The sequence below is a fragment of the Canis lupus genome, chromosome 4, assembly GCF_048164855.1.
Source record: "Canis lupus baileyi chromosome 4, mCanLup2.hap1, whole genome shotgun sequence".
Classification (NCBI taxonomy): Eukaryota; Metazoa; Chordata; class Mammalia; order Carnivora; family Canidae; genus Canis; species Canis lupus.
In genome coordinates this window covers 16,102,662-16,129,829 of record NC_132841.1, presented here as the reverse complement: position 1 = coordinate 16,129,829, position 27,168 = coordinate 16,102,662, and the positions used below count along the sequence as shown (strand labels likewise).

The 27,168-nt window shown below is 39.2% G+C and overlaps 1 protein-coding gene across 1 annotated transcript in view; it reads right to left on the bottom strand.

Moving 5' to 3' along the window:
- The window catches only part of REEP3 (receptor accessory protein 3), a 98,544-nt gene that overhangs the window by 22,143 nt on the left and 49,233 nt on the right, over window positions 1-27,168 (bottom strand). Inside the window, exons 3-5 of the mRNA XM_072823254.1 lie at window positions 4,834-4,910; window positions 2,150-2,270; window positions 1,865-1,978 (exon numbers count right to left, since the gene is read on the bottom strand). Of these exons, the coding sequence (XP_072679355.1) occupies window positions 1,865-1,978; window positions 2,150-2,270; window positions 4,834-4,910 (312 nt within the window). The remainder of the gene's footprint in view (window positions 1-1,864; window positions 1,979-2,149; window positions 2,271-4,833; window positions 4,911-27,168) is intronic.

The following is a 27,168-nucleotide window of genomic DNA, read 5'->3' as shown; positions in this document are numbered from 1 at the left end:
TCTGAATGTAACATACTTTTTATCTCTGGAATCCTTAACATTTTTTTTCCTTCTCTTCGGTGTCCTGGAATATTCCATTGACCTTGCTTACAATCAGTCGTTCTTTCATTCATTGTGCTGGGTACTTTGTGGGTCCCCTCAATCAAGAGATTCGTGTCCTTCAGTTCTGGGAAATAGAACTGCATCTGCGGTCCCCTGGTAGAATTCCTAGTTGTTGAACATTAGATCTCTTGGATGTTCTTTTTTAGCCATGTGGAAATCAGGCATGTATTTTCATTAAGCAACAAATAAAAAGCAAGTGAACTTCTTTTAAAATGGAAAACACTCCTTCAATATGATGAAAATTCTGCTATTTTAGTATTTGCTTATATCTTTAGTAATAAAAGAGCCTTTAAAAGCCAAGTTAACCGGCAAACTATACTTCACTACAGTGTTGATAGTTAATAATCATTAATAATATAGTTATCTTATAAGGCCAGGGCTACATAGTTAATAAGTTTCCACTTAATGCAACACTTCTGGGTATATAATTTTAATATAATTTTGATTTTTAATTTTGTTGATCATATTAATTGTATTTGAGCCAAAGATCACTCTGAAAAATTAAGGCTCATTCTGGAAACCCCATTTGATATCCCTTCACCATTGCTATTATAGAGAATTGCCACTTAATTAGAATATTTATTCCCATAGCATTGTTATTTTGGTTCAAGATGACCAAGCTGAGGGCAGCCAGGGTGGCTCAGCGGTTTAGCGCTGCCTTCGGCCCAGGGCGTGATCCTAGAGACCCAGGATCGAGTCTCACATCGGGCTCCCTATATGGAGCCTGATTCTCCCTCTGCCTGTGTCTCTGCCTCTCTCCCTCTTTGTGTCTCTCATGAATAAATACACAAAAATCTTAAAAAAACAAAAAAGATAATCAAGCTGAAAAAGCCTAACTTAAAAGCTGGAATACTATTTAATCTCAATTTAACTTAATAGCAACAAACACAAATTTTCACTTGAGAGAGACATGTGATATTAATATTCATTGGACTCTTACTATATTTTGGCAAGCACTGTGCTTTTGTATATGCTCTCACAGACAGGTATATTACTTCCATTTTATGCATGAAGCAACCAGTGAACACAGAGGTTAAGTAAATCACCAACAGTTATTTAGAAAATCACACTCAGCGTTTTCTGGATCTGAAGCCTGTTTTCTTTCCATATACTACACACCCAAATTGATTATGCTATGGTATTTAAAATAAACCACATTAAATACTACATGCAAAAAAATCCAAAAGCCATAATGCGAATTTTCACAGAAGGCATACATTTGATAACTTCACTTGCAAAACACAACACATGACATTAGTAATTGGCTAAGTAAAATCTCAAGTTTTAAGAACAGAATTTTTTCATGCCTTATTTTGAATAATGTTACCTCAAACTGGTTGAAGTAGGGGTGCAGGAGTAAGCCAGAAATCCTACCAAGATATTGCCATCGAGAGAGAGAAAGAGAGAAACACCAGAGACAGGGAAAGAAAGAATGGTCATCTTTACTAGAGGTGACTTACTCAACCTTATTTAAGGTTATAAAGTAGGAAGATTATGACAAAATGACATTGTCAGGTGTGCCTTTATGTATTAACTAGCTCTCATTTTGTGATCAATTAAGGCTTTCAAAATGCTGAGTAGTTATAACAAACATGCATTAAAATGTTTTTTAAATTATCCACTTGCTTTTTCCAGCATTACAGAAATAACCAGAAAGCAAAATTCTCCCAAAATTTTATAATGATCTGGAATAAAAAGCCACCCTGCTGATTAGTTCATTGGTTTAATGTGACATTGGATAAAAAAACAAAAACATAGTTACCTTCACTGCTGCAGTGACAGCAGCAGTGGCTGCGAAAGCTAAACCTTGCCGTCCGAAGTTTACTACCGTCTCATAGCCCCGCTCCTTCGCTTGTACAATATAGTCATCGATCTCCTGAGGAAAAACAAACTCACAGATATAAACTTTATTTGACTGTAGTGACAAGAAGGCAAAAACCAGGACATTTACCTCATGATATGACAGTTTCACTCGTTTTATAGCACAAACCATGTGATCATGTACATTTCTAACAAATGATTTGTAGAAATAATTTACATGTCTTACCCTTTCCTTGGAAGAAAGAAGTGGATGAAGGAATTTCCTATATATTAAACTTGCTCCTTTGGTATAGGGAGACAGCAGCCATACGACAAAAGCAATCTTTAGCTCATAGTACAGGGGGAACCTAACAAGAAAAAGTTTGAGAAAACTGCTGGTGAAAATCAACTACAACGAGGAATTCACACACACACACACACACACACACACACACACACACACACACACACGTGCTTATTAGAAAGTTCAATCACTGTTAAGTTTTCACATGTAAAAGTCAGTGATTAAGGAAAAAACTATGTTTGAATTGACTTACTTTCATTAAATATAGATTAGTTAACCAAAGAATGACCTGATCCCCGCAGAGATTCAGCAACTTCTAGTACAAGATTCTTCCATTAAAGAGACCACAGGCAAGCTGCCAACAGACGGGAGGAGTCCCGAGAGAACATTAACAGCATCTACGCAGGGTGGCAAGGTACACCCTTCTGCAGAGCCCAACTGTCATGTCAGTATCTGACATCTCTCCATGTAGCAAGACTCTGCTTTACGTGCTCCAAGGGCCCAACTTACCCCACGGACACATCTGCTCTTTCTCAGAACCCCCCAAACACTTCCCTTCCAATCTCATTTGGCCAGAACTGTGACACCAGGCAGACAGTCGTTCACTTGTACGGGGAATGGAATTACCATTGTGTTAGGCTGGGAATGAGTGTTATCTCCCCCTTCCCTTTCCCGGTGACTCTGCAGTGCTCTCCCTGCAGGTGCACTTCCCTAGACAATGACTGTGGGTTCGGCCACGTGACTTGCTTTGGCCAACATCACGTGAGTCTGACATGTCACATGCAAGCAGAAACTTTAAATGCCCTTTGACTTTCTCACCCTAACACCTTCAACCTCTTGCTTTAAATTTTTGCTTTCTGCCATGAGAACAGCTGCTTCTTCAGTCTTGGTCCTGAAACGTGACACTGCCAAGCTGCAGCCAACCTTGTGCTCTTAAATAACTTGAGCAAGAAATAAATGTTTGTTTTTCTAACCCACTGTGGTGAAAGGGGTTGTTTGTTGCCACAGCAAAAGTGAACTAATATACCAGAGGGGACTAGCATCCTGTGGGCCAGGAATTAAGATTCATAATAATTGAGCAAATCTGGGCTCTCCTGATGAGGCAAGCAGGTACCAGGCAGTGAGGAATGACTGCTGTGTAGGCAACAAAGGGTCGTTGCCTCGGTGTGATTACAGAGGATTCTGGACTGTCACTGTTCAGGATAAATTTTTTCAACATCATTTGCTTTTTAATAATGTATATATGGTATATATGCAATCAGGAAAAAATGAGGTCTTTAAAAAGAGAACTTTGAAACATTAGGAGACCTAGCATGGTTTGAAATATGTTGTTCTACCACGTAAAACCAAACATGAAACTCTCTCCCCCAACTCTACACTAAACACTTCACAGGTAAATGAATGAGCTTTGGGACAGAGGAAAGACAGTTTATGTTTCAAATCAGAAGACAAAGATGGGTGCAGGCATACAGAAGTACATAAATAAGAGCAAGTTGTTAAGACCATTTAAGTCTGATGACTTTTTTTTTTTTAAGATTTTTATTTATTTATTTGTGAGAGACAGAGAGGCAGAGACATAGGCAGAGGGAGAAGCAGGCTCCCTGTGGGGAGCCTGATGTGGGACTCCATCCCAGGACTCTGGGATCATGACCTGAGCCAAAGGCAGATGCTCAACCACTGAGCCACCCAGGGCCCCTCTATTTTTTCTAGCAATCCAATGTGACCTAATGTGTTGTGAGAGTATGATGAGAAGAGCAAAGCCAGAAAGACAGTTTAAGGAGAGAAGAGCAAATATTTGAAACAGATGCAGGAGGGCACAGAAGTAGCAAGTAAAGGGAATGGGGGAGGTTCAGACTGAGACCTCTATGAGCAGCTGGCTGATGTTCTGGGGGGCTGCATTTGGGAACCCAGGCAAAGCAGCAAAGAAGGGGTAATTTAGGCTGAAGGTTTCTGCAGCGAGGGCAGTTTAGGATACCGGCAAGGTATGAAGTTTAAAGATTTTAAAAGGAGGACTTCTCCAAGTAATGGTAAGGTTTAGGTGGAAACGCACTAGTGAAATATGGCACAAGGAGATTCAGGTTGTTCCATTTGGTATTACTTCTTGGTAAAATGTTAAATCCTTGAGGATATAAACATGCTTTAATTTTGTCTCAGCTATTTGGAACAGAGCAACCAAGGAGCTGGTGGTGAGTGGGTGTCCACGTGGATGCTGACGTCATCCGGTCTGAATGTTTGTAGTTGAGTTTTAAGGATGGGGAGGGAGAGCTAGAACCAGATGCTGTGGGCTTCAAAGGGGGAGTCATTTAGGAAGTGATAAAGAAAAATAGCCTGAAGTCATCGAGTGGAAAATGGATAATGACAACCAAATTTTTCTATTCTAAGATACTGGGACCTGTGTGGGAGGTAGGCAGGGTGTGACACATGGGGAGAAGAAAGAGCTGCCTTTGTCTGAGGGGGGCCAGTGAAGAAAGGAATGTTCTTATGGGGAAACCAGATGAAGAAAATGAAACACTGGATAATTATGTAACTTGATCAAATTCACCTGGTTAGCAGCAAGAGCAGGATAAAAACTCAGGACACCTGATAAGGAGTCTATAGTCTGGCCCTTTCTCAGGGCGAGGACTTACCAAGCAACTGTTTGATCTGTTATTGTTTCGATCACAGTATAGAGAGCAAAAACAATCCAGTACATCATCCATCGGACCTGGAAATAATAAAAATATTTCTGAAATAACAGACTAAGATTATTTGCAACTCTGAATGATTATGTATATATTTTTATATACATATATAAAACACTACACATACAGTGTGTTGGATCAAATGCAGAAGGTGATGGTTTAATTCTCAACAGGTTTATGTCTCAGTTCCTCACATCACTACATCAATAGTCTTGGGATACAAGACAAGAATCAAAGAATAACAAATCTTTAGTCCTGACACAATATAGTCTAGGAATCTGAATCAAAGAATCAGAACAAGAGGATAGATTTTTCTTTTATTTTTTTATTTTATTTTATTTTTTTATTTATGATAGTCAGAGAGAGAGAGAGAGAGAGAGGCAGAGACACAAGCAGAGGGAGAAGCAGACTCCATGCACCGGGAGCCCGACGTGGGATTCGATCCCGGGTCTCCAGGATCGCACCCTGGGCCAAGGGCAGATGCTAAACCGCTGCGCCACCCAGGGATCCCTAGATTTTTCTTAACTGGAGGAAAGTTCTTTAAAAAGATCTTATTCTTAAAAAAAAAAATCTTATTCTTATCTACATGCTTCTTTATGATGACAATTAGCTATTTATTATATAATAACAGCAAAATATGATATGACCATATTTAATCTTTATTAGTCTTTTAAATATTTCATTCCTTAATTCTCAATATATAGAAACTGTTCAGGAACCAAAGAAAGATCCTGGGTTTGTTATATCCATAAGTCTGGTCACCCAGTTTGAAAGTTGGTTAGTGTATTTTTTTTTTAAAGATTTTATCTATTTATTCACAAAAGACACACACACAGAGGCAGAGACATAAACAGAGGGAGAAGCAGGCTCCTCCAGGGAACCCAATGGGGGACTCGATCCCAGGACTCCAGGATCATGACCTGAGCCAAAGGCAGACGCTCAAACACTGAGCCACTCAGGTGACCCAGTGTATTCTTTTCCCCTGAAGCTCCGTGTCCTCCTACCGACACCACAGTGGCCATTGCAGTAGAGTGAATGTTTATGTCCTCCTCCCTCCCTCTCAAATTTGTATGTTGAAATCCTAACCCCAAATGTGTATTAGGAGGTGAGGCCTTTGGGAGGTGATGAGGTGATGAAGGTGGAGCTTATAACTCATTAATGGAGTTAGTATTCTTCTCAAAGAGAGATCTCTCATCCCTTCCACCACATGGAACATGGTGAGAAAATGGCCGTCTACGAACCAAGAGGTGGGTCATACCAGACACCAGAGCTGCTTTGATCTTGGACTTCCAGCCTCCAAAACAGTGAGAAATAAATTTCTGTTGTTTATAAGCCACCTGGTCTATGGTACTTTTGTTACAGAAGTCTGAATGGACTGAGACAGTAGTACAGGACATTTTTACCTTGTGCCTGGAAATACAGCATCTCTAACCAATTCCTGAGACTCCAGTGACCCTTTGTATCAATCCTTTTCATAGAATGCTGCCTGATTAATTTGTCTTGGACTCACTTTCCCAACTATATCTTTCTGTTTCACCTGAGTACACAGACTCTCTTATCACTCAAGAAGGTTGGATTTGCATTAAGGATAAACATCACTAATCTTCTCCTCAATATTATAATAATAGCTAATACATGAAACCATACCAACTATGTATGGGCTAGGGACTGTACTCAGTGCATCACATATATTAAATCATATATTCTCCACAACAATACTACGAGGCAGGAAACATAATTATTTCTACTATTGATAAGGAAACAGCAACACAGAGAGGTAAAATGACTTGCTCAAGGTCACAGCCAGAATTTGAATCCAGGCTGCCTGACTCTGGATTTGGTGCTATTAATCAATTATACTATGCAGAGAACAAATTTGTGAGGATTTGTTAAATGTGAGATCCAAGAATAACCACTACTTCCCTTGTTCTCATTTCAATGAGATGACAAAAAATTCAGGTCTCTATAAATAGCCAGAAAATTGACCTAACTATTTAGTTTTAATATAGAAGCTTGTTTGGGTATTCCATAGATAATAGAAACTATAATTCAAGTGGTTTTTATGGTTTTCTCTTTACATGGATAAATCAATTAAAAATACCCATAAATAATTTTTGAAGAAATGTATTATGAAATAGAAATAATACCAATTCACTCTAACTTATAGGCTCCTGAAAACTTAAAAAATTTGCCCAAAGCAAATAATAGGGCATATTATCTACATTTGAAATACAAGGCAATTGATATACAATGATTATCTCAAATTAAAAAAGAACAAAACAGCCCAAATGTAGTCTTTAGTTTTCTACTTTTCATGAGTTCTCTTAAATTGCTCACTGCTGCCAATTCCAAACTTTTGTCCAAATATGGGGATTTTCTTCCAGGGCTAACATCCTATGTATATTTTCTCCCACCCCTCCCTTTTTGAAGGAAAGTGATACTCTTCCATGAGTTGATTCACCCGGGCCCTTCCAGAGCCAAACCCTAACTCAGCATTTTTACCTCTCACTGTATTCAGGGGGTTAGCTTTTACCCTGATTGACTAAAAGCCTCTCCCAAAAAAGAAATGAAGAAAAGGCTGCAAACAGAATAATGAGCTTTTCCACAGCTTGGAGGCATCTTAGAGGTGATCACACTTTTGAAAACCATACAATCCCTTACTGAGAAAAACTGTGAAACAATCACAAGGGAAAGTGCTCCCACTGGGTTTCCCATTCCACCCACAGTGGGATTCTGGAGGAGACTCTAAGAAACCCAAGTGCTCCCTGGGCAGCGTTTGAAAACAAATAATACAGTAAACTCCTACTTTCCCAAGGGCCAAAATAAATAAGGAACATAAGGCCAGTGAGCTAAGAAATGGCAGGAGGAGGCACAGTCTCTCTAAAGCCAACGAGGCAGCTTCTCTATGAACACACCCGTCCTGTCAAGTCCCCTGTCCCTCTCCTGGTACTCAACACAGGGATCTGAGTGTCGACTGTCATCTTTCCCAGGAAAGCAGGGGCTTAAACTGTCTGTTTCACAGAAAGTTCAGGAAACTTTCAAGAAAGGTAAAATAATTTAAGTCAGTGCTTGCTACTTTTCATTATTTCACTATTTCCCACCACTATTATGGCTGTGAGTTCCCAAAGGGATGACAGCTCCACAAGGAGTCATAATTTACTGGTGAAAAGAGAGGAGGGGAGGTGGTACATATGTGGTGACTGGTGATACTCCCTGAATGACTCGTTCTCCAGTGAATGAAAGCTACTACACATCCCATAGATGTCAAGAGCAACTTTTGCTTCTGTAATGTGCTTTTCTTTTCTTTCTTTCTTTCTTTCTTTCTTTTTTTTTTTTTTTTTTAAGATTTTATTTATTTATTCATGACAGAGAGGCAGAGACACAGGCAGGAGAAGCAGGCTCCACACAAAGAGCCCGATGAGGGACTTGATCCTGGGACCCTGGGATCACACCCTGAGCCGAAGGCAGTTGCTCAACCACTGAGCCACTCAGGTGTCCTGCTTATTCACTTTCCAAATGCAGTCATTAAATTAATTTTAAAGCCCAAAGAATAAAAGTATTTTATAGTATGTAATATTTACTTCTTTAAAAACCCCTATATATTTATTTATTTAGGTTGTGAGAAAATTTAGTAATGTCAAAAATTTAAAAAGGAGAAAAAAAAGAAACAGAAGAAGGCTTTGACATTTTAGTTAAAACACAACGAACTATTATTCAATTACGAGGGTATTCCTGGACATTTTCCTCGAGTATTGACAACAATTTTATATAAGCAAAACTCCATGCTATATGAATTTGTCTTTAATGAATAAATTCCTTGATAATCTCTTAAGATTTTTGTTTGTTCTTATCAGAAATAGGAACATTAAATTATAATAGGCAGGCAGTAATAATTAAATGAATGTAATGAGTGTGTGCCATTCGTGGGAGCAACCACAAAGAGTGTTAACCTTGAAAAGATATTGCTTTCTTTTTTCTATTAATGGATTAGGTTGGGATTTTATACCAAATGATTACTCAGCAAAGCTTTTATTAAAACTATACCTCAAGGCTACACAGCCTAATGTTTAAGGTTTTGCTCCAAGGAGATAACAAGAAGTCAAGGTCAAAAAGGGGGAAAAAAAAGTCACAAAATTATAATTAAACATATGAAGATTATAGATAAAATATTCTTTAGATCAACAGAAAATATCAGTAAACAAAATGCAAAAATAAAACTGAAAATTGGTAGAAAAACAATCACACTGATAATCTTGTGAATATATATAACCATATATTATCACTCTTAAAATGTTATACAAATATAAGTTAGTAATTAACTGGTAACCTTAATAAATTACAACCACCTTCTAAGTTGCTGGGGAAAGTTACTGGTATCACTATTCTTTGTTAAAAATTTACGTTCTTGGGAAAGTGGAAACAAATAGTATAGTATCTTTTTAGTTCAGAAACAATTGGCAGAGTCAGCAAACCATTGTCTAGATATCTCCTGGAGAACAGGAAGTAATAAGAAAGCTGTATCCAACTTTTTCTTAAAAGGCTCTTTGGTCCCAGGGAACTGAATTATCCAAAGTGAAGCTTACACCTATAAGCACTAAGATGGTTACACCTACTTTTGATAAATCTTTTATATCAAACATAATTTAGACAATTCTTAAGGATTCAGGTGGCATCATTACATCTGACATGCACTGATACAAGTGTAGCAAACCCTACTTACTTTATGTTATGAGAATAGAAACATGAATCTGATAGCTTCTGTCCTCAAAGATATAACATTTTACTGGGGAAAAAAATGAGTAAAAAGCTGTGACTTAAAAAAAGTGTTCTGCTGTTTTTACTACATTACATGTCCTAGCTTCCACTGTGAGTCAAGAACACAAGAATCTGAGGAAAGCTTACTAAAAGGACTATTTATAAAGTTGTGGGCAAGGTTCAGGAAGCTCAATAAAAGGATACTGGTGCACCCTGGAGCTAGCAACAGTAGGAGCTTGCATTACCCCTAGATGTGAAGGAAGGAGGGAGGGCAGGGCAAAGTTTCCTGGAATCCGGAGAGGGCAGCAGCAGGGGAGAGCTGTAGCCTCAGGCAGACAGTCTAGTCAACCCGTGGTGGCAGAGGAGGAAGGGAAGATGCTGGGAGGACAATACTCTGATCTCATGCTCATCCTGCCTTCTGATCTTCTGCAGAAGCCTCTCACGGGCCAAACCCAAGGGAAGCCAGAAGCGATGCAGTCTGTGTGAATCAGACTCCTGGGCCATAAGCAAGGTGGAGAAATCCCACTGGAAGGGTGAATGACAAGTCCCAACACCACCTAGCCTGCCACGTCTCTGATTTGCTCAGAAAGGAAGCCTTTTCTCACCACTTCCACAGATACTTCCCCAGCCCAGATGACCACCTTCTCCCATCTGCCTTTTCCGACAGCATCCTAACTGGTCACTCTGCTTTTTTGGGTCTATTCTGCATAGGGCAGCCAAAGTCTCTCCTTAAAACAGAAGCCAAATCATGTCATTCCTCTGCTCAAACCCCTCTCATGGCTCCCATCAGAGTTCTTACTAGGGCCTAGAAGACCCTCTGGATCTGGAACCTACTACCTCTCTGGCCTCATCTGCTCCTCCTTGGTGCCTCGTTCTGCTCCAGTCACATTGGCCCTTTTACTGTCCCTTGTATATGCATATATGCTCCTGCCTCAGGGCCTCAGTACATGCATTTTTTTTTTTTTTTTGGCCTGTCCCTACTAGAATGCAAACTCTAAGAAGGCAAAGACTTTTATGTGGTTTGCTGCTGAATTCCCTGTGCTTGGCTAAGATAGAGCTCTATAAATACATATTGATGAATTGCTGAATGAATATGAGCTGTGCACACCTCAGTGTGCTTCCTTCTGTAAGGATTGCAAGAAGCTAGACACTTGATACGAGATACAGCAGGAGGAGTGAGCATAAACTAGCCTTTCAGGGGATCTGGTTTTAAAGGAAAAAAAAAAAAAAGAGGGGGAATAAAAAAAATAGCATGAAGCAAAAATAAACCACGTTTACATTCTCAAGGACTAAAAATTTTACTAGCAAGATAAGAAGATTCAAATGAAGAGAAAGAAGAGATACTTAATGGAACAAGATCCCACACAAGAAAGGCAAGAATTAGATTAGGAAGAAGAGTGGGCTCAAGAAAGCAGCAGAGATGCATGCTCTTCTGGGATGAAATGAAAGAAAAGACTGGCTGTGTTGGGAAGAGGACCAGAGCCAGGGACCTCTATCTGTACCCTAGAGGAGCAGGGAGGGCATCCTTTCAGGGTGGGTACGAGTGGGAAGGAGGGTGGATTTGAGCACAGTAGTGAAGGTTTAGACAAGCTGTTCATCTGGATGGAAAAGGAGCAGCCCAGGGTAGAGAGATTACAGATTATGTGATGAAGGATGGCCTCATCTGTTCTGAAGGCTAGATTTACGAGGCTGCCAGGGGGTAGGTCGAGGACAGTGAAGCAAAAGAGAAATGGGAGGTGACAGCTTGCTATCTGCGAGGAGGCCTAACAGCAGAATTGTGGCTGTGAAGTGGCTCAGCCAGGGCTGGTGCCTCTCAGCCCCCCTTTGCAGGCAGGTGGGACCATGCATCCAGTTCTCCCCAGCAGGACGTGAGCTTAGGCTTTGGAGAAGTGGGTGTATCTTCCCCAGGCTCTTCCCTCTGCCTGTGGCCTGGGAGCACAAGGAGTAGGACAACCTTAGAAGCCATGTGTTGAAGATGGGTAGAGCCCATTCTTGAAGGATGGCATGAGAATTTGTTGCCAAAATGAACACCTAATCTGGACTGTTATATGAGAGAGAAATACATTTCTATATTCCTTCAGCAGTTGCATTTTTGCTACATACTATAATTATAGTACTTAGCCTACCCTAACATGAAAGGTCACACTCTAATCTCCACAGAGATTGAGAAAGCAAAGCTGTAGTGGCAAAGGTTCCAGGATGAGGAAAGTATCAGTGTCAGTGCCATTGGCTGCCCTGTGTGGTATGGTTAATGCCCTGGTTGGTGGTGATGGTAAACCCACCACAGGGATCTGAAAATGGAGAAGAGGACTACCATGGTAAGAAATTCTGGTGGAGACACCTGAGGGCTCTCAGAAGGATTTGGAGGACAGGAAGGATCGATGTTCTCAGATCGCAGACTGGGCAGGGCCAGAGAAATACTACTTGAAATTATTTTTCTGATCCCTTGGCAAATATGGTTCTATCCATGTGAATTTGTTCATTATCATCTGCACTGTTGATCTGTATGGCTTCAGTGGCAATCTGCTTCTATTTTCAATAGGCCAATAAATCAGATAAATAGGCTGGTTAGAATATATATAAAGCTTAAAGTGGGTATCCTCTGAGTGGGAGACCAGGATATCCAAAGCATAAAGTACATAGAAGTCAGTGGAATACTGCTTGAAAAACGTTAGATGCTCATTTTGCAGTGTTTTGTTTCCCAGGCATCTATATGATGCCTACTATAGTACCAGGAACAAAAGAGATGCTCAAATAACTTATTAAAAGAATAAACAAAAGAATAGGCTAACTTATACACAAGACTGGAATTTCCATTCTTCTTGATTATTTGGTCATAAACCTTTTTTGAAAGTGGTCACAATGAAATGGCAGTCATACTTAAATCTTGGAACACTTCATGTACTCTATTTTTTGTGACTAGAGAAATGTGGTGAATATTTTAATGTAAAATACAATATTTATAAGTAAAAGATTCCTCAAATGGAATCTTAAAATCATTTAAATATCAAAAGGAATTTATATCCCCAAGAAAATATACTCTTATAATTAGGCAAGTTCTTTTGGAGATTATGGAATCATCTGTGATATAAAATCATAGTATCTAAAATTATATTCTAGTTTATATAGTGCATGGATCAGATTAGCTTATTTAACAAGCCAGCACTTGCTTTATTATTACTCAAAATCCATAAGGCTTTTACAAAGCCTTAGCATTTCAGAAACCCAGACAGTCATGTGATGATGTTCTTAGCTTTACTCTCTCAAAGGAATTAGAGGATATTTTAAGCTTGAGTGAATACTGTAAAATGAATATACCCATAGGCTAAATTTACTATCAAAAGACCATGCTCCATTTAATAGGTATGCATTTACCTACTCTTGATGCCAAAGAAAAGTAGGCCTCATTTCATGATCTTTTAAGATTTTTTAAGAAAATAAGTTCTTACGATTTACATCCTTACACAATGATATTGATTGAAATCCCCAAACAAATAAGGCAAACAAAAAGTGAACAGTAACTGTAAAACAATCCTTATGATTTCCATCACAGAACTTGATGCAATGCATGAGCCCCAAAATATGGGGGAATATCATGTTTGGTGGAAGAAGGCATGTTGCTACAGATTTATAAGTCATGGTAATAGCAGTAATGGCATATTAATTAAAAAATACTGGGGTGTCTGGATGTCTCAGTTGAGTGTCAGGCTCTTGATCTCAGCTCAGGTCTTGATGTCAGGGTCATGAGTTGAAGCCCCATGTTGTGTGGAGCCCAACTGGATATGGAGCCCATTAAAAGAAAAAAAAATTTTTTTTCTTAAATTATATCTTTATATAACTTATTCTCTCTATGGTAGGACCAGTGTGATATTATAACAACAGTGATATTACCAATAATACATGTTAAATGATATAAGTGTATAATTACACTTGCATGATGAAGAAAAATTATGTGATATATTAATTTGATAAATATTACTCAGGGCCTTTAATAAACAAAGCCCTTGGATATGAAATAGGCATAAACTCTGATGTTAAGGTGTTCCTACTGCCAAGAAGCTTTCATGGGAGGGATTAGCAAAAGAAGACATAAAAGGATAAGAATTAGTGATTAGCAGCATGTTTGCTCCATTATGTAACTAATATTTTATTATATATTATTTATTTGTCTTGTACAAATAAAATTTCTTCACTTCCAAAGGAAAGCCTTCCCTAACTCCTTACCCTCTGAAGGTCATATATAATCTTTGTGCACCTACTCTTTCTTTGTAGAATATCTGAGCAATGATTCGTATAACATCTACCCCAGCCGTTTAGACAGGGACAGAAACCATTGTGTTCACCATCATGTTGCCAGCCCCTAGCACCTTGTTCCTGGTAAAGCAAGCACAGAGGAAGGCTTTTACTTAATAGTTTCATAAGTCTGGGGGCGCCTGGGTGGCTCAGTTGTTAAGCGCTGGTCATGATCCCAGGGTCCTGGGATCAAGCCCCACATCAGGCTCCCTGCTCAGTGGGGAACCTGCTTCTACCTCTCCCCTCACTCATGTATGTGTGTGTGTGTGTGTGTGTGTGTGCGTGTGCCCACGCCCACATGAGCTCACATGCACTCTCTTTCTCTCAAATAAATAAATGAAATCTTTATTTAGTTTCTTAATTCTAAGGTCTGGATTGATGCAAGACTCAAACAAGTAACTCTGGATTGCACAAACAGCAGTTTGTAACATATAGTCTATTTTGTCAAAGTTGTTCTCAGAGTTATCAGAGATTAAACAATTTCACAACATTTAACTTCAGATTCTTTGAATCAGAAAGCAATGAATGCTAGGCTTTAAGAAAAAAATGAAAAATTACATATGCCTAATGATTTCAATTATAACCACACTAAGTAAATCCAGATCATAAAATACTAAAATATGCCTTGCAGGGGAAAAAAAAAATCTTTGCTGAGTCTGAAAAGAAAAAAACACTGCTGAATTACAGACCACCCAAAAAGAATGTTATTTTCTGACCATTATTATTCACTCAAGTCAATTCACCCAAAACATTCATTCTACACCACATTTCAGAGACAACAGGGAGACCTTCTAATATAGAATGCTTTAGAAATAGCATAGAGTTGAAAAGATTTCTCCTGTTTCATTAACATTATGCAATAATTTGGTTACTTCATAATGATTTTTCCCCACTAAAACAAAAAGGAACAAAATGTGAGAAATCAATACAAAAACTCCCTCTTTTATCCAACCCAGATGGCTCAGTTATGGGATTTTTCCCACAGCTGTGCCAAGTTAGAAGCATGCTTGAAAATAAGCTAGTTGAAGTTCAATCCAAAGTGAACAGAAACCATGGATGAAAAGAGTTCTTTTTTTAAAAAAGGGGCACGTGTTTGGGGTGATTACATGAAACTAGAAATGACTTGGGCTTCCTTGACTTTGGTGTACTTCGTCCCTCACTGCCCTATTTAAGGCTATCTTAACTGTGTACAGCTCCCCGAATTCAGAGGTCTGGGGGTTTTACTTTCAGATGATGAAGCTGCTGCCACACGGTTTACCTGCAGATCCCACGCCTCACTCCCTAAGACCTCACGGCTTAGTCTGCAGGTCTCAAGGACTTAACTAGAAATAGAAGCCCATCACCCTACTCCCTCCGGTCCCTCAGTAATTGTGAATCACAGAAGCCCGTGCATCTCATACCAAACCTCAGCAGTTTGAGGAACTTGAGAGAAGCCAAAAGTGCAAAAATGTTTAAAAAGTAGGTGGTAATTAATTTAAAAGGAGTGCTGGAAAGACGATGTGAAAAGCAGGATCTGCTGATGGGAATTGTTCCCGGAAGCAGAATTTAGAAAGGAATGAACTCTCATTCCAAAATAATTCTCTCCATCTACACTGGCTGAGAATTCAGAGTTTGTTTTTTTATACTGTTTAAAGTACTATTGATTTATTTGGGATAATAAATATTTGTGAGAAAGACAGTTCCCTTATAACAGAACCACAAAGAATTTCTTGGGAAGAGCAGAGGGCAAGGGTGAGGGAGAGAATTTCAAGCATACTCCTCAGAGTGCAGGGCCAGGTGTGGGGCTCCATCCCATGACCCTGAGATCATGACCTGATCCAGGAGTCGGATCAACCGACTGAGTTACTCAGATGCCTCCGAAATATGCTACTTTTAACACTAAGTTGTCACTCTACCTAAAAATAAAAAAATAAGTATGTGTCACTCTACCTTCTTCTTTTCCTAAGTGTTCCCCAAGTCTTGGCTCATCATGTTTCTCACATGAAGTATTCTGAGGACTGGCACTATTTCTTAGGGACTTAGGTACCCCCATTCCATCTCTTTTCACATAGACAATTCCATCTTGGTTTCCACAAGTGAATTAACCTTGCTACTAGGTGATATGCTCCTTTGTCTAGGTGACAGGCCAGACTGACACAGAATATGAAAAATTTCATTCTTTAGGTAAGATATACTCTTTTATATACAACAATAGTATTATATTCTGGGCTCAACAGCACACTTTAAATGTCCAATAGTCATTCAAACAGTAAGAACCAGCCTTTATGCTACATGGGATAACATGCTATTCTTGAGAAGCAAAGACTGGTAGGAAAAAACTGCAGAAAGAATAAATCTCTGTCATGACTGAAAATGAACCTGGGATATCAAATTACTTTCTTCTTCTTCTTCTTTTTTTTTTTTTTTTCCAAATTACTTTCTTTCAAAAGCATGTGCAATCAATCTCACCTGGAGAGCTGAGGTTCACATTTGGGTGAGTGGACAGAGACAAGTGATGGGTCACAGGATTGTTGGGGGAAGGAAGGGCTGGTTGAGTACCAGGGTGCAGGACAGCATGAGGTCCTGGGTAAACACAGCCAAAGGAACAAAGAGGCTGGAGTGAAGTGAAGAAAGGTGGATGATTCTACAGGGAAACTTCCCTGAGGCAGAAAATTTTGTGTATGACCAGCTCTACAACACAGAAACTAGGAGAAAGTCTAACTCAATATCCTTACCCCTATAATTGTATTGTATGGTTCATTTTGTGAAAGTATTATTTTTCTACATTATGTTCCAAGTTGTTAATTAGTCCATTCACATACAGATGTTTCTAAAACAATTTGCTATTTGGTGTCCATCTGCATACATAAACTTATATTAAAAAAGTACAATGTGGTAAAAACTATTCACTTTTCACAATAAGATACCTTTCAATTATTTTCACCTTGGCTGTAGATAAAAATTACTTGAGGATTAAAAAGACATATTTAGGGGCACCTGGGTGGCTCAGTTGGTTAAGTATCTGACTCCTGGTTTCAGCTCAGGTCATGACGATTGGGACCTACACTGGGCTTTGTGCTCAGTGGGGAATCGGCTTGAGAGTCTGTCCCTTAATCCCTATCCCCACTCCTGAACTTTCTCTCTCAAGTAAATAAATAAATCTTAGAAAAAACCCTCATCTTTAGATGTTTAGGTCCCATCATCACCATGTGTAGAGAGAGGGCAGATACAAGTTTAAAAGAGAAGAAGCTCTATGAGTGTTTCTGATGTGTAACCAGAGTTGAGAATGTGCCCAAATTTCTTGCTACTTTAACTGTGGTCTACAGACCTGTGGCGTTGGGATCACCTGGAAGCCTGATGGAAAGCAGAATTTCAAGTCCAGGCCAGACCTACTAAATCAGACTCTATATTTCAACAAGACCCCAGGGTGAGTCCTACACACCCTGAAGTTTGAGAAGCACTGCAGCAGGATGTTCTGACAATGGCACCCTAGAGGAAGGTGGGTATCATGCATGAAGAGAATGTAAGAAGAGCCTTGGGTTTGTAGAAAAGACGAACTCAGTTTTGTGTGATAACTTATTAAATGTGAAGAGTTAGGGGATCCCTGGGTGGCGCAGCGGTTTGGCACCTGCCTTTGGCCCAGGGCGCGATCCTGGAGACCCGGAATCGAATCCCACGTCGGGCTCCCGGTGCATGGAGCCTGCTTCTCCCTCTGCCTATGTCTCTGCCTCTCTCTCTCTCTCTCTGTGTGACTATCATAAATAAATAAATTAAAAAAATGTGAAGAGTTAAAATGTACCCTTATTTTCATAACACTGTTTGGACACATCATCATCCAAAAAAAAAAAAAAAAAAAGTTCAAAAAAGTGAAGAAGCTGGGCCTTTAGCTCACCTCTCAGAGGCACTATTCATAAAGCTTTCTGCAAACTGCCCAGGAAGAGCAGCTTATAGCCTCTTCTACCTCAAAGAGGTTCCATGAGAAACATCCTTGTTGTCTACCCATCCCCAGAGCCTAGAGTTATCTGGACACTGACCACTTGGTAGACCCCTCTTTTCCCAAGGAGGAAGTGCCCTTAGACTTTCTTCCCTAAGAGCACATCTAAGTCTTCCTCTTACAGAGAAAAGGTAAGAATGTTATCTTAGTAGGCTGAAATTATGTTCAAACATTCATGTGAATGGCAGAAACTTCTCCAGGTGGCTCCAATAATTTATTTTGACAATCATCTTAAGGGTAGAACATCATGGGGTGCCTGGGTGGCTCAGTCATTTGAGTGTCTTTTTTTTAAAAAAAGATTTTATTTATTTGACTGAGAGAGAGAGTGAGTGAGCACATGACAAGCACAGGGAGCAGCAGAGGGAGAGGGAGGAACAGGCTCTCCACTGAGCAGGGAGCATGATATAGGGCTTGATCTCAGGATCATGGGATTATGACCTGAGCTGAAGGCAGGATGCTTAACTGATTGGGCCACCCAGGTACCCAAGTGTCCAACTCTTGATCTCAGCTCAGGTCTTGATCTCAGGGTCATGAGTCATGGGTTCAAGCCCTACACTGGGTTCCATGCTAGGCATGGAGCCTATTTAGAATAATAATTATAAAAAGATATAATAAAACTGAAGTGCTAGATCTTCATTTAAAAGATGCCTTTGGGATCCCTGGGTGGCGCAGCGGTTTGGCGCCTGCCTTTGGCCCAGGGCGTGATCCTCGAGACCCGGGATCGAATCCCACATCGGGCTCCCGGTGCATGGAGCCTGCTTCTCCCTCTGCCTGTGTCTCTGCCTCATTCTCTCTCTCTCTTTGTGACTATCACAAATAAATAAAAATTAAAAAAAAAAATAAAAAATAAAAGATGCCTTTTAGCAACCTTTGAAAATTAATATAATATTTTAAAATAAAACTATTCAACTCCATCTACTTTTCTTTTTTATTTTATTTTTTTAAAGATTTTATTTATTTATTCATAGAGTCAGAGAGAGAGAGGCAGAGACACAGGCAGAGGGAGAAGCAGGCATCATACAGAGAGGTTGATGTGGGACTTGATCCAGGGTCTCCAGAATCACGCCCTGGATTGCAGGCGGCACTAAACCGCTGCCCCACCGGGGCTGCCCTCCATCTACTTTTCTGACTTTTCAAGACCTTTTGAAGATTTCCCCCCTCACTTTACCTACAGAATTTGGAGCTGTGGCTTAAAAAAAAAAAGGAATCAGTCTATATTTAATCTTACCAGATTAGCTATCGCCAAGACACACCTATCAGAATGACTAATATCAACAACACAAGAAACAACAGGTGTTGGAAGGATGTGGAGAAAGAGGAACCCCTCATGCACTGTTGGTAGAAATGCAAACTGGTACAGCCACTCTGGAAAACAGTATGGAGGCTCCTCAAAAAGTTAAAATAGAACTACCCTATGATTCAGCACTTGCAATTGCACTACTAGGTATTTACCCAAAGAATACAAAAACGCTAACTCCAAGAGATCATGCACCCCAATGTTTATAGAGGTATTATCTACGATAGCCAAATTCTGGAAACAGTCCAAATGTTTACCAATTGACGTATAGATAAATGAGTAGTGGTATACATATACAAAGGAATATTACTCAGCCATCAAAATGAGTAACATCTTGCCATTTGCAATGACATAGATACAGCTAGAGGGTATTATATTAAGCAAAATTAGTCAAAGACAAATACCATATGATTTCATTCATATGTAGAATTTAAGAAAGAAAACAAATGAGCAAAGGCGGAAAAAGGAGAGAGGCAAACCTCTTTGAAACTGACTCTGAACTATAGAGAACAAATTGGCGGTTACTGGAGGGGAGGTAGGTGGGGGATGGGGGAAATGGGTGATGGGGATTAAAGAGTGCACTTGTGATGAGCACTGGGTGTTGTATGGAAGTGTTGAATCACTATATTGTACACCTGAAACTAATATTACATTGCATGTTAACTGGGATTTAAATAAAAACTTAAAAAGATGCCTTTGTAATACAATAATTTAAAATAAAACCAATCAACTCAATCTATTTCTGTGGCTTTTCAAGACCTCTTGAAGATTGTTTTTGCATTTTACCTATAGAGTTTGGATCTGTGGTTTAAAGAAAAATTCAGTCTATATTCTGATAGCCAAGAGATAGACAAAATTTCATATATTTGTATAATTCAATATAGTTTAATTTTTTGTAATTTTTCAAAAGAATTTCCTTTTTCTACACTTTTATTTCTAAAGTAACATCTCTCATGAATTTTTATTTTCATTTATTAGTTTTTAAAGATTTATTTGTTTGAGAGAGAGACAGAGACAGAGACAGAAAGTGAGCTATTTCCCCACAGCGAAGATGGTGGCGGTCAAGTGTTTTGGATGCTGTAGCCTCTTTGATTTTCAGCTGTTCCATCACTGGGGACTGGGATGGAGGTGGCTAGGCCTCCCTCCAATTTACTACTTAACATTTCCTTTAATGGAAACAACCATTTCTGTCTCTGCTTTTAAAAATCTATTTCCATTGGCACTACAGTTGGTAAAATTCTTCTTAGATATTAGCAAAAGCCCAAGTTAGCCTATTAGGTTTAAATGTTACTGTGAGAATTTTTATTTTTGTGTATGTTTTCCAAAGCATTTGCATTGGAAGCTAGAAAAGGACAAGATAGCTGTGTTTGGCTCACTATATCTTGGTGTGAAAACTGTAGGAATGCTTTTGTTGACTTCATAAAGGTCAAGGGGTATTGTAATTCAAGTTCTAACTTTTTAATTTTTTTTAAAGATAGATAGATTTATTTATTTATTTATTTATTTATTTATTTATTTATTTATTTATTTATGATAGACACAGGGAGAAAGAGAGAGAGGCAGAGACACAGGCAGAGGGAGAAGCAGGCTCCATGCCGGGAGCCTGATTCGGGACTCGATCCCGGGACTCCACGATTGCGCCCTGGGCCAAAGGCAGGTGCCAAACTGCCGAGCCACCCAGGGATCCCCCAGTTCTAACTTTTTAAAAAAAGATTTATTTATTCATGATAGACACAGACAGGCAGAGGAAGAAGAAGGCTCAAGGGGAGCCCAATGTGTGACTCGATCGCGGGACTCCAGGATGATGCCCTGAGCTGAAGGCAGACACTCAACTGCTGAGCTACCCAGGAATCCCTCATGTTGTAAAATTTTAGAAGAAAGTGTGCTAGACATTCATATAACACCCCCTCCCCTAATTATATCACCTTATTTAAATTTAACACTTGTTTCCTAAAGTGGATTCATTGTAATGGTCATGAGATGATCATGAAGAAATTGTTTTTAGAAAACATAAGGAGTATAGGTCATTTAATTATAACAGCATCAATTACTTCTGCAGTGAAATTATATCCTTTTATGTATTATATACATATGAAGTAAACTTGGCACATCAAAAATTAGGTTTATAAAAGAATATTCATCACTTACTTCACTTAAAGCAAATGTAGGTAGATTTATTTCATTAAAAGATAAAAAAAAAAAAAAAGATAATGAACTGTCCCAAGTGATTTTATCTAACTGTCCTAAGTGATAATTGTGATTTTGACTTATCAAAACTTGATTTACAAACCAAATAACTCAAGACAAGATAGATACACATGTATTCACTATATGTCAGTTAAAATGAACTTCTAAAATAATTGTCAAATCTAAAAAATGGTATCTAATACTACTTTAAAACTATCTTCTGGGATACCTGAGTGGCTCAGCAATTGAGCATCTGCCTTTGGCTCAGGGTGGATCCCTGGATCCAGGACTGAGTTCCACACATTGGGCTCCCTGCATGGAGCCTGCTTTTCCCTCTGCTTGTGTCTTTGCCTCTCTCTCTCTCTCTCTCTCTCTCTGGTCTCTCATGAATAAATAAATAAAATCTTAAAAAAAAAAAAGCTATCTTCTATGAGATTTTAAAAACCAATGTTAATGGTAAAATCAGTCTTATTTAATAGCACAGTATATTTCAACCAGAAGTATTCCACTCACAAAGTCGATCTGGGAATCTGGGTAAAAGATGATAAACTGAATATACACATTTAATTGTATCCTTAACCACAAATCTGATTAAAACAACAATAAAAGTGATTTTTAAAAAAGATATTAAGTCCGGAAGAATGTAGAAGAGAAGACAGCATTGAAATTTTTGGAGGTAGGAAGGAAGTGGATGAGCAGCAAGTGACTTAGGAGGCCTGATAGTTATTAAGCTGACAGTGGGAGAAACTGAGAAGCAATCCCAAGCTGACACTACAGGGCTCCTGAAAAGCTCAAGAACTGGTGACACAATTCTTGGCCACTAGGGCAAAAGACAGGTAGAATGGAGGTAGGTCTGCCTAAGGAGCAGGCAGGCGCCCAGATGCCCTCCCACTTAGTGGTCTGGCCGTTCACCTCCTTCCTCCCAGAAGAACCCTGTGGCTGACTCTCTGCAAAGAGTGAGTCAGAGGTGCTCTGGATTTGGAAATCCTGGCACAGTTGAGAATAGTAATTAGGTTCCAGTTTATAAGTTAAATATTGAAAGCCCCCAACCCTTATTTTCTCACCGGAATACGAGCAACCAAGCATCCTTTCAGAATGGAAGAATCTTCTCTCAAGAATCTGACTTGCATGAGAGAAAATACCTAAAGATCTAGGCATTGTTAATTTTCCAAGAAACAGTCATTATGGTTTGAACTGTATCTCCCTCAGATATGTTGAAGTCTGTTATGGTCTGAACTGTGATCACCCCGAATCCATATGTTGAAGCCATAAGCCCCAAAGTGACTGTATTTGGAGACAGGACCTTGAGGAGGTAATTAAGATCAAATGAGGTCATAAGGGGGCCCTAATTTGACAGAACTTGGGCCCTCATAAGCAAGAGACACTCATGAGAGCTTTCTTCATGCATGCACATAGAAAAGGCTATCTATAAGCCAGGAAGAGGCTTCACCGAAACCCAACCCCTATGGCACCTTTGGCTCAGACTTTCAGCCTCCACAGCTGTAAGAAAATAAACTTGTGCTGTTTAAGTTCCTCCCTGTATGATGGCAGCCTGAGCTGACTAATATGAAGTTCTAACCCCAACTACCTAAGACTGTGACATCACTTGGAAACAGGGTCGCTGAAGGTGTAATTCATTAAGATGAGGCTGTAGTTGGGTATAGCTGGGCCCTGAATCCAATGCTTCCTTGTAAGGAGGACAGAAGCAACTCTAAGACAGACACATAGGTCAGAACACTGTGTGACAACAGGGACAGTGTGAAGTGCTGCAGCTGGAAGGCAAGGGCCCCCTAGACTGCAGGAAATCACAGATGCTGGACACAGGCAAGAAAGGATTCTCCTAGGGACACTTGGGTGGCTTAATGGTTGAGCCTTTGGCTCAGGGCATGATCCTGGGGTCCTGGGATTGAGTCCCACATCGGGCCCCCTGCAGGGAGCCTGCTTCGTCCTCTGTCTGTGTCAGAGAGAGGCAGAGACACAGGATCCCAGGACCCCAGATCATGACCTGAGCTGAAGGCAGACATTCAACCACTGAGGCACCCAGGCGTCCCTAAAATAAAATCTTAAAAAAAAAAAAAAAAGGATTCTCTTTGACAGGTTCCAGAGGGAGGTGTGACCCGGTGCATATCTTCATGATGTTCTTCTGCCTCCAGAACTGTGAGATATAAATTTCTGATTTTCTTCTTAAGCTATTCGGTTTGTGGTACTTCCTCTCAGGAACAAATATAGTTACCTCATCGGATCACCCTACAGTGAAAAGGACATTCAGCAAGTCTCACAGACATAGGGCTTCCAGCCAGCTTGTAATTATCATGCTCCAACACGAGCAGAGGACCAAGGACTACCCAACATTTGAGAAAACCATCCGTGAGAGACAGATACTAAGACAAACAGAACTCAAAGGGGAGACTGTACAGAAAGAACACGTCTAAAACACCATCATTCATAGACTGAGGCAAGAGGGAACCTATTGTAGACAACTCAAGAGTAGGACACTATAAGGAAGAGGAACATTCAGAGAATGAAAAGCACTCTTAGAAATTCAACACATGGGAGCAGAAATTAAAAGATTAACTAAAGGGTTGGAAGATGAAATTGAGAAACCCATCACAAAATAGTGCAAAAAGAAAAAGTGACAGGAAAGAGAAGAAAAACTATCAGAATATTAGACAATCAGTCCAAGTGGTTTATAACTGAATAAAAGGAATCCCAGACTGAACAAATGGTGAAAATGGAGAGGAGAAAATCATTTTGAGAAGTCAATTTAACTAACCAGAGCTGAAGGACAAAGAATTCCTAAGTTAAAAGGAACTATTGAGGATTTGGTAAAATCTATCACAGTCAACTCACACACATACATCATCATGAAATTGTAAACAATGGGGACATGAGAAAGATGCTACAAACAGGTAAGAATCAGAATGGCTTCAGACTTCTCCACAGCAACATTAAAAGCTGAAAGGCAATGGAGAAATGCCTTCAAAATTCTGAAGGAAAATTATTTACAATCTAGTATCTCAAAAAATTTGCCTCTCACACAGCCTTTTTGGGAAGGATGTATTTCCTTTAAATGAGGAAGTAAAATAAAAAGGAGGAAAACAGGGATGCCTGGCTGGCTCAGTGGTTGAGCATCTGCCTTTGGCTCATGATCCCGGCGTCCTGGTATTGCGTCCCCCATCAGGCTCCCTGTGATGAGCCTGCTTTTCCCTCTGCCTATGTCTCTGCCCCTCTCTGTGTCTCTCAGGAATAAATAAATAAAACCTTAAAAAAAAAAAAAAAAAGAAGGAAAACAGGAGATTAAGAAATCTGAGGATTTAAAACAAGAGCCAGTATGGAATATCTGATGGATGTTGACACACTGAGAAGAAATCTATACAACTGTGGAGAGTCTGGGTCTAAATGCGCAATACAAAATATCATATAAGTGAAAACTCAAACAAACGAAAAACAAGACAATGAATAACACCTGGGAAAAGAAACTACTGTGTAGGAAAAAAAATGATAATGTAGACACTGAAGAGACCAAATCCAAATAACGTTTTCATAATAAAAAAAAACCCCTATATAACAGGTACTCTTATATGTCAGGTACTGATTTAAATGCTTTATGTTCATTAACTCATAATTCTTACAACCACCTGAGGAGGTAAGTACTATAACAGTTCTCATTTTTCAGTGAAGGAAACTGAGGCACAGGAAGGTCAAAAACTTGTACAATGACACAACCAGTAATGGACAGGGCTGTGATGATAACCCAGGCAGCCTGGTCCTAGGTGTTGTGTTTTTTATCTCTTCAGTCTATTGTGTCTTTCTAACTTAGCCTAAATAATGCAAATATTGAGTAAGACCCTGGGAGGCAATCAGGAACAGGGAAATATGCACATGTATAGTGACACTGCATAGCTACTATTAATCATCTTTAATAGAAAGAAGTCAACTGATAATATCCATCTGAAAAATTAAGAAATAGCAATATAAGCATATTATTTAGATATGGAAATAAATACTAAAGGATTTGGATAAAAGGGCTGAAAGTAGCATCAAGAGAGAAACAGGGAAGGGAAGGTGGGGGAACTGTTGTTTTCCATTATAACCTTTAGAAAACTGATTTTAAAATTATAAGTACAGCTTTGATAAAAATAAAAACTAAATTAAAAGTAGATCAGAATGGAAAGTAAACAGATAAGCATGTGGCTTGACAAAACTAATTTTCAGAAAATTCCACCTTAATCACTGGGTTAAACTTTACACTTTCCAAATTAAAACCCTTGAATCGAATGAGTATTTTTAATCCAAAACATGAAAAGATGGGGCATCTGAGTGGCTCAGTTGGTTAAGCATCTGCCTTCAGCTCAGGTCATAATCCCAGGGTCCTGGGATGGAGCCCTGCCTTGGGCTCCCTGCTTAGCGGGAGTCTGCTTCTCTCTCCCTTGGGCCCTGTCCCTGCTTGTGCTCTCTGTCAAATAAATATATAAAATCTTTAAACAAAAATATGAAAAGATGCCTAGGGAACAAAAACACTTCTTGACAATAAAGAAATATATATTTTCTTTATTGTATTGAATTTATTGTATTTTTTCCTCTTCTATATTCACCCTGAAACTAGCAGACAACTTCAGATTTTACCAGTTGAAAAGAACTATAAAGCTAATAGGGGTGTATTTGTTCATTTTCCTATCACCCAAGTATTCAAGAAAAATTAGGTCACTTTCAAAACCAAGTCAATAGGGTTTTAGAGGGCTATTTCTAAGCTTTTAAAAGTGTAATCTCCCAGAATTTTCACTGTTCTTTGTTCTTGCTCACAGTAAATCTCAGGACCAAATGTCTGATTTTGATTTTTTAAGTGCTGTCAGCCAATCTTTTCATTGCCACGTTCTCCAACATTCTTAGAATAAGAACATGGTTTCCTAGAAAAGCTACAGCAATTACACACGACTTGGAAGTAAACACTCTATTTTCAAGTCACGAGATGGTATAAGCCTAAAAAAATTTGCAAAACCATACTAATTCTTCAGTAAGTTTACATTTCAATTACTGCAAGGCTGAAAGACTTTAAGTAGGCCATATCAGCCACACTATACAGGAAATTATATCCTAGGAAAGCTCTGTTTTAAAAATAGGCAAAGGAAGAAAGGAAGGTTGCCAAAATACACAGCACTTTCCATTTGTTTTGATTTGAGTACAGCATCTGTTTTATCAGGTGCAATCTACTATTTGCAGGCTTAAGGGGAATGGTAGTAGTTAGGGTGGAAAGAAGTAAATTAATCTAAAATGTTTGCTTTCTGAAAACAATTTTGAAGTAGATATCAGTGGAATTTAGGTAATAACCAAATACCACTAAGAAAATGAGCTTGGGGATAAGTCAGACTGGACTGTATAATCCTTAACCTAGCAGAATCAAAGCTGAGAAACTAGACCAATCTACTTAAGAAATGTACTCTTCAACTCTTCTTCCTGTTCTTATTCTGAACATTCATTCACTCATTCATTCAAATAATGAGTACCTACAATACACACCATGTACTGTTTTAGGAAGGGGAACATAGCAGTTAACAAAACAACAAAACTCCACGGAGCTGTTGCACGTGGAGAGGACAGACACACATACAGGCAGATAATATATGATAATATAAAAGGCTATTTTTTAAAAAATTTTTATTTATTTATGATGGTCACAGAGAGAGAGAGAGAGAGAGAGAGAGAGAGAGGCAGAGACACAGGCAGAGGGAGAAGCAGGCTCCATGCACCGGGAGCCTGATGTGGGATTTGATCCTGG